This window comes from Zingiber officinale, chromosome 5B (assembly GCF_018446385.1).
Source record: "Zingiber officinale cultivar Zhangliang chromosome 5B, Zo_v1.1, whole genome shotgun sequence".
NCBI lineage: Eukaryota > Viridiplantae > Streptophyta > Magnoliopsida > Zingiberales > Zingiberaceae > Zingiber > Zingiber officinale.
In genome coordinates, this window is record NC_055995.1 from 120,528,140 (window position 1) to 120,535,035 (window position 6,896).

The following is a 6,896-nucleotide window of genomic DNA, read 5'->3' on the forward strand; positions in this document are numbered from 1 at the left end:
AATATTTGTTTATTATTAAACTTATATTTAGGAAAAAAATAAAAGAATTAATAAAGTAAAACTATTTTTAAAATAAAAAAATACAAGTGTTTTTTTAAGAATGCGTTTAATATAATAAAATAAAAATAAAAATAATAGGCTCATTTTGTTTTTTTTAAACATATTTTCCCTTAAACTAGTTTTTATAATTAAATAATGCGTTTACTTGGAGATAAAGGTTTCCCGTCCTTTATCCTGTCGGTCGCTTCCATCCCCTTCTTTTTTCTGTTCCCTTTCATTCATTTCCCCTGCGTTCGTCTCCGCCTCTCTTTCTCTCTCCCATTTCTCTCTCTCTCTCTCTCGAATCCATTCCCTAGCCGGCCTAGGGTTTCGCTTCCTTGCTGCGCCGCAATCGGCCTTCCCTGCGGCCATTCCGCGGGTAAGATCACTTCTTTTCCCCATTTCGTTCCAATTTTTTGGGTTCGGGATCGTGGTTAGTCTTGCTGCAGAGTTGGATTCCGAGGATGAATAGCCGCTGGGACTTCCTAGAATGGCTGGGGCCGGATGCCTCCGCCTCCGTGTTCATCCGCCTCGACGATCCTGAGGACCTCGCGCGGGTCAGCGCCGTGTCCTGGTCCTGGCGCAAGTTCGGTGAGTTACCACGATTTCTGATAGGCCGTGGATGAGTAAGATTGTTTTTTTATTGTTGTATTTCTAATTTTGATTTATTACCGTGAGTTGAATTGAGGAGTTTCTATTTTTTTTAAAAAAAAAAATTGATACATGGGTCATTTAATTAGTGAAAAACTATGACTTGGTAAAGGGTGAGATACTTCTCGTTTCGCCCTTTGTCTACATTTCTAGATACCTACATGCACGAGGTGCCCAATTTTGGTAGGGATGTCCGATTTGTTTCTATAGGATTCTTGCTTTTGCTAATTTTATGTCTCTGGTAGTTCACTTTTCTCAAATTTCAAAATATGGAGTTGAAATTGTCAAATTGATCCGTTCAATATTTTTTTTTAAAATACATTTTAGTATGATGTTGTTCCTTCCTAGTGTTATAAACAAGGACATAGAGCTGGACTTCTACCCCGATGCCAGGCTTAAAATTGTCTATTTCTTCAGGTTTTATTTTAGGAATACTGTCCATAATGAGGAAGAAAATAGCTTAACAGTGGGAAGAAAAACTGCTGGGAATACTGCAATTTGTGATTGTTGCAAGATTTAGTATTAATGTGTGAAGTAGAGATTGGGTGATTCTGTATTCTGTAACTGTGTCACATTGTGTCTTCGTTTCTTTGAAGGAGGAGATACTAGATAGTGCTATAGCAAAAGGGTTCATTGTGAAACACAATTTTGAAGTAAATTTTGACAAGGAAATATATACCATTTTAGTAGTAATTTTATTTTATTTGGTTCTAACATTACCGTTAAGTCTGTGTTATATTATTGGACATAGTCTTTAACTTTTTATGATAAAATATCATATACTTCATGGTTTGATTTTGAGGCAGCTGTTTGACATGTATTGCAGTTGTTGCAAATGGTTTTGGCAAAACGCTATGCTTAAGAATTTCTCCTGACGTGCCAAATTTTTCTCGGATTGCTGAAGTAAGGAATGTTAACAAGACTGCAGAAGTTGGTTGTAGTGCTGCTGCGGAATGGGAAAGTTTGGAGAGAGAGCATCGTGTCTATCTATACCTAAGTCATTGTCTGGGTTCTTCTAAATGTGAAAGGAATTGCATTTATCAGGCAATAAATGCTTCCAGCACTGACAACTATCCAGATGAGAGCATTGAGAATACACTAGAACCTAGTGAAATAATGGACCGCAGGCCTTCTTATTGGTCGAGTAGCGGGCAGAGAGATCCTAGTATGCCGGAGAATTTAACTTACAAATTAGTTGCAAACCTCTGTATTGTTGATGAGATAAAGATAAAGCCATTCAGAGGTGTCATTCTAGCCTTTTATTCTGCCATCATAATACTTGAACTATACCTAGACCCCATAATTATGTTTTTTTTTTGTTTATTCAGCATTTTTTCAGTATGGTCATCCCATATACTCTGCAAAAGCTGTGCGTTTCCGGATGGGGTGTTCCAGATCAGGCTTGGGTATAAGTAGTAGCACTGATCAGCAATCAACTCTGGTTGAAAACTACCACTGGACATATACTTCACCAGAATTTCCAATGGTCCAGGTAATTTAGGAATATTAATTTTTTATATTTATGGTAGCTTTTCACAAATTTACCCTACAAAGTTATGGTCCCTTTTTAACTAAGTAGCAAGCTGGAAGATCTTTGTGTCTGTGTTTTCTTTATTTCATTTTTTCATATGAAAGATTTGGATGATTGCCATATGAGAATATTAAAAAATTGTAAAACTACCTGAGGTATTACTTCATGGTTCTGTGCACTATCTCCCTTCCCTTATTTGATAATGATTATGCAAGTTCGTGGTTAAGTCAGTATCTTGTCTGAATCTTCTAGGATTAGAATAATACATCTTTTATTGCAATGGTTATCTTATTTTTTTCAGAGATTACTTTTCTGTATGATTAATTACATCTAATACCTCTTATTTAGATGAAACACCCCACTCCTTGTTCAAGAGCCTTTTACGTCTAACGAGATTCAGATACATTTATATTTTTCTTCTTTTGAGTTTTATCATCTCCAAACCTTTGATCTTTTACTCATGAGAGGATGCAAACACATTTGTATTTTCTTCTTTTTGAGTTTTGGTATCTCAATCTTTGCTGTTATACTGATCATTTCTGAAAATTCCTCCTTCCACATCTAGTGATTCCTGCATAGATCTGAAGCATGCGCAATCTAAATATTATCATGGTGCAAGGTCAAGTACTTGATTTTTTTTTTTTCATATTATACTAAAGATCAGTCCAAGACCAATCTTTATTTTATCACGCTACCAACAAGAACCATTCTTCTAAGCAATGTTTACTAACGGATGAATTTGCTTCCCAAAGGAGACAGCATTTTTAAGGAACTTCTGAGATTGCATGAGCATGTGAAGTTATATTAGGGATCCATGTGAAAGAAGAACAAATGATAGCTGTGATTGTATCAACAGCAATAAATTAGTCCAACATAGTGATGATTTACTCAAGTGTTGTGGTTGGGTAGTGTAAGCTATTTCAATTTTTACCATGCTTTGTACTGGTCTTTGGCATTTTGATTAATGGTGAATTGCATCTTTATTTCACCCAAAATGATTGCTGTGGAAAACAGAAGGATATTTTTATTTTTAATTTTATCCGTTCTGTGAAAGTATGAGTTTGACGATGCCATGTTCGAAGTAGATGCCATTTTTATGGGTTAATATTTTGTTGCATTTATCTTGGCTTACTTTATTCTGAACCATTTAGTGTCTAACTAGCATGAGATGAATGACATATCTCGCTTAACATGTGATAATATATATGTACACTATTAAACAAATAGGTGTGAGGCCTGATGTCAGTATCATATACCTGCTGCTGATGACTTGGTATTTACTTGTTAATATAGCATTAAAGTAAACTCCTTATTGAATTATTACTTTGAAAATGGTTATCCAGGAAAATATTTTGCAATCTTTCAAGCTTCCTAAGCCCGTTATCTGCCTTGGTGGTATTCTGCGGATTGAGTTGCTGGGTAGGGTCCAGAAACAAGCAATTGATGATCTCTATTATATTTGGTAAGTTAGGAGAGGAGAGTAGTACTCTTTCATTTGTCATCAAGTCTTGCGTAATTTTCCTATTTTCTATTTGATGTTTGTTTTCTATCATCCTTTCTGTTTGCTCATAATCTGCAGTCTGCACCAGTTAATACATGTAGAGAATCACAAAATACCTATATTAGATATTGATGTTTAGGAATTTAACATGTAAATAAGAACAAGATGTTTCAAGATAAACAGCCCATTTAAGAACTTTCAGTTGTTTTTAGATGAATTTGAAGGAATGCCATGTTTTATTTATCTGCTCTTTTGAATCACTCTAAATTGCTCTTTTACATTTTGAAGTGTCTGCAACGTCCAAGTTCTTGGTCGTCCATTATCACCTGTATTAGACCTCAATGTTCACGAGAGTGCAGAGAGTTTAGCTGTGACCTACTTCCCAGATGCAAGAAACCAGACTTTGCCTGTGAGTACTGCAGAGGAGAGTGCTAGGGACTCATCTTCATGGAAATCCTTTGCTACAAGATTCAGACACTTGGGAGCTATCCGGTGGAACCACGTAATACTGAGTACACTGCTTGGACCCATTCAGTTTTCTGATGATGACGGTGATGCTGACAGCGACAACGATGATGACTATGGCGATCTGGAAGAGGAACAGGACCTCTGTCGCGCTTGAAGTAGAATCGTGATGTCTGCTGATTCACTATATAGATATCATATGCTTAATTTTCTCAAGTTTTCTTGTGGTAGCTATGCATACATATGGTGGTCATAATCTTGCTGCAAAGTCTATAATTAAACAAGATGTGCTATTTGAATCCCTTTGCCTTGCTGTTTGCATCCTTTCAATGAGAAATGATGTTGATATTTTCGGAGCTTCAAACTCTTGGCTTTTGGCATGTCAAGCTACTGGCCTACTGCTCCATCTCAATTAAGTTAAAGATGATCTATGCACCAGGTAAATCAAACTGCTGTTTTGTATGTCAGAAAACTTATATACCTAGCTGTAAAATCAACAATTACTCCCTTAGTCTATCAATCCACAACCTGAGCAACTAACTGCCTGCCTAACTTTGAATCAAAAGGCCATGTGGTTGGTTAATAAGTAATCAATGCCTGTGCCATGGACCCTGAAATCACTGCAAGTCAATAAGGATTGGGATCTCCAGAGGCTTTTCTATGCCACAAAGCTGAACGAGAAAGGGAATCATCCATTATAGCCATGAATTTAAGGCACTCTGAGCAGCACTGAAAAGAGGAGAATGATTGAGTACTAGTGTCCTACGCTGCTCCATCGATCAATAGCCATGTCCTCGAGTTGAGTTGAGCTGAGAATAGGGCTCGTAAAGGTCACCATGCATCATCCATCGTGACCTCCTCCCACTTATCTTCCTCCATAACTATTTCATCAGCCTTTTCTTTTTTTTTTCATTCACGTGCCATTAATCAGGTCTCATGCGCACCTTCACCACGACAGTAAATGCGTTGCCGGCTGCTCCTACTCGTGGAACTCATAAAGGCATGCCACAATTAGGTCCCTCCCGCACCATTTCCTTTGGGTCCCAATGCATTTATTTGTTCTGGCTCATCTCGCAGCCCGAGCTAGACATGACTTGTAGGCTAAACCAGATCTAGAGTCTACTAGTGTCGAGTGGCCGACCTGAAATTATGGACTGTGCCGGACATAGCTCAATGTAAGGTGGTGTTTGATTCTCTATTAGGAATATTAGGAATCAAAGTAGGAATGAGTATTATAATATTATGGAATGAGAATGAGTATAAATTAAGTATCATTCTTAAAAATAATATTTACTTAGTTGAATATTTTCAATCGGAATGAACCTAAATATCCTTTTTTATCCTTAGAGAAAAATAAGAGAAAAAAATTAAATGGAAGAAAAAGTTGAATGTAAGAGAAACATATGATGAGAGAGAAAGTGTGATGGGAAAATGAAGAGGGGGAAAGTGTGATGAGAGAAAATGAGGAGAGAGAGCATGATAGGAGAGATTAAGAAGAGAAAAAGTATGATGAGAGAAAGTGTGCTGAGTAAAAATGAAGAGAGAGCAAGTATGATGAGAGAAAATAATAGATTGAGGAGAGAGAAAGTATGATGAGAAAATGTGATGAAAGAGAATATGTGATGGGAAAAATAAAGAGAGGGAAAGTGTGATGAGAGAAAATGAGGAGAGAGAGTATGACCGAAGAGAATAAAGAGAGAGAACGTGTAATGAGGAAAATGAGAGATTGAAGAGAGAGAAACTATGATGAGAGAAAATATGTGATGGGAAAAAATGAAGAGAGGAAAAGTGTGATGAGAGAAAATGAGGAGAGAGAGTCTAATGAAAGAGAATAAAGAGAGAGAAAATGTGGAGAGAGAGTATGGTAAGAGAGTTTAAGAAGAGAGAAAGTACGATGGAAAAAATGAGGAGAGAATGAAGAGAGAAAATGAGGAGAGAGATTATGTGATGGAAAAGAATACAGAGAGAAAATGATAGAGAATGTATGATGAGAAAAAATAAGAAGAGAGAAAGTATGCTGAGAGAGAAAGTGTAATATAGAATAAAGAAAGAGAAAGTAGGGTGAGAGAGAACAATGAGAGAGAGTGAAATGAAATAAAAATTGAACAAATATATTAAAGGTATTTTCATCGAAAACTTAATTCTCATTCTCATTCTATCAAAATCTCAGAGAAAGGGTGAATGTCATTCATATCCAAATTTTTGGATTTAATTTCAAAATCTTGATTCTATTTCCATCAATCAACTACAAAATTTGAGAATGAATCTATTCCTTCATTTTCAACCCCTTAAATCAAATGTCATCTAAAAGTTTTATCTAAAATTGACTGATTTATTTAGAGAATTTTAAATTAATTATTATAATATGAATTTCACGATCTAAATTGAGAATAATATTTTTTTATAAAAAAATAAAATATAATATGTCTACGTTTAGAAATTCAAAACAATTATGTGCACCTTTTGAAAAAATTATTGATTCTAATTTTAAAAAAATACGAGAGAAAAAAACCGAGTGATAAAAGAGAATGGAAAATAGGGAAGTTTTTATTTATTTATTTTTTTCAAACTTTGTGAGCCTCCGAAGGGTCTCACAGGAGAAACTGACGTGTCAGTGCCACAGCGGGATTGCCTGTGGGGCCTGCCAAGGAGTTCCGATAAGTTCCTGTCTCGCCGTGGACACCGGATCGTCCGCCTTCGACATTAACC

General features: G+C 36.1%; 1 protein-coding gene across 1 annotated transcript; it reads left to right on the plus strand.

The window, feature by feature from the left end:
* Positions 1-255: 255 nt before the first annotated feature.
* On the plus strand, positions 256-4,551 carry LOC121985630 (F-box protein At4g00755-like). The gene is made up of 6 exons (XM_042539203.1): positions 256-418; positions 489-630; positions 1,517-1,933; positions 2,019-2,182; positions 3,565-3,683; positions 4,011-4,551. The coding sequence occupies exons 2-6, from the start codon at positions 504-506 to the stop codon at positions 4,342-4,344; spliced, it is 1,161 nt and encodes a 386-aa protein (XP_042395137.1). The 5' UTR covers positions 256-418; positions 489-503; the 3' UTR covers positions 4,345-4,551.
* Positions 4,552-6,896: the final 2,345 nt, after the last annotated feature.

Excerpts from the sequence above, each read along its gene's own strand:
- LOC121985630 (XM_042539203.1), top strand. The coding sequence starts at position 504 with ATGAATAGCCGCTGGGACTTCCTAGAATGGCTGGGGCCGGATGCCTCC. Across the intron at positions 1,934-2,018 it reads AAAGATAAAGCCATTCAGAG|CATTTTTTCAGTATGGTCAT; the intron begins GTGTCATTCTAG and ends TTGTTTATTCAG. Across the intron at positions 3,684-4,010 it reads GATGATCTCTATTATATTTG|TGTCTGCAACGTCCAAGTTC; the intron begins GTAAGTTAGGAG and ends TACATTTTGAAG.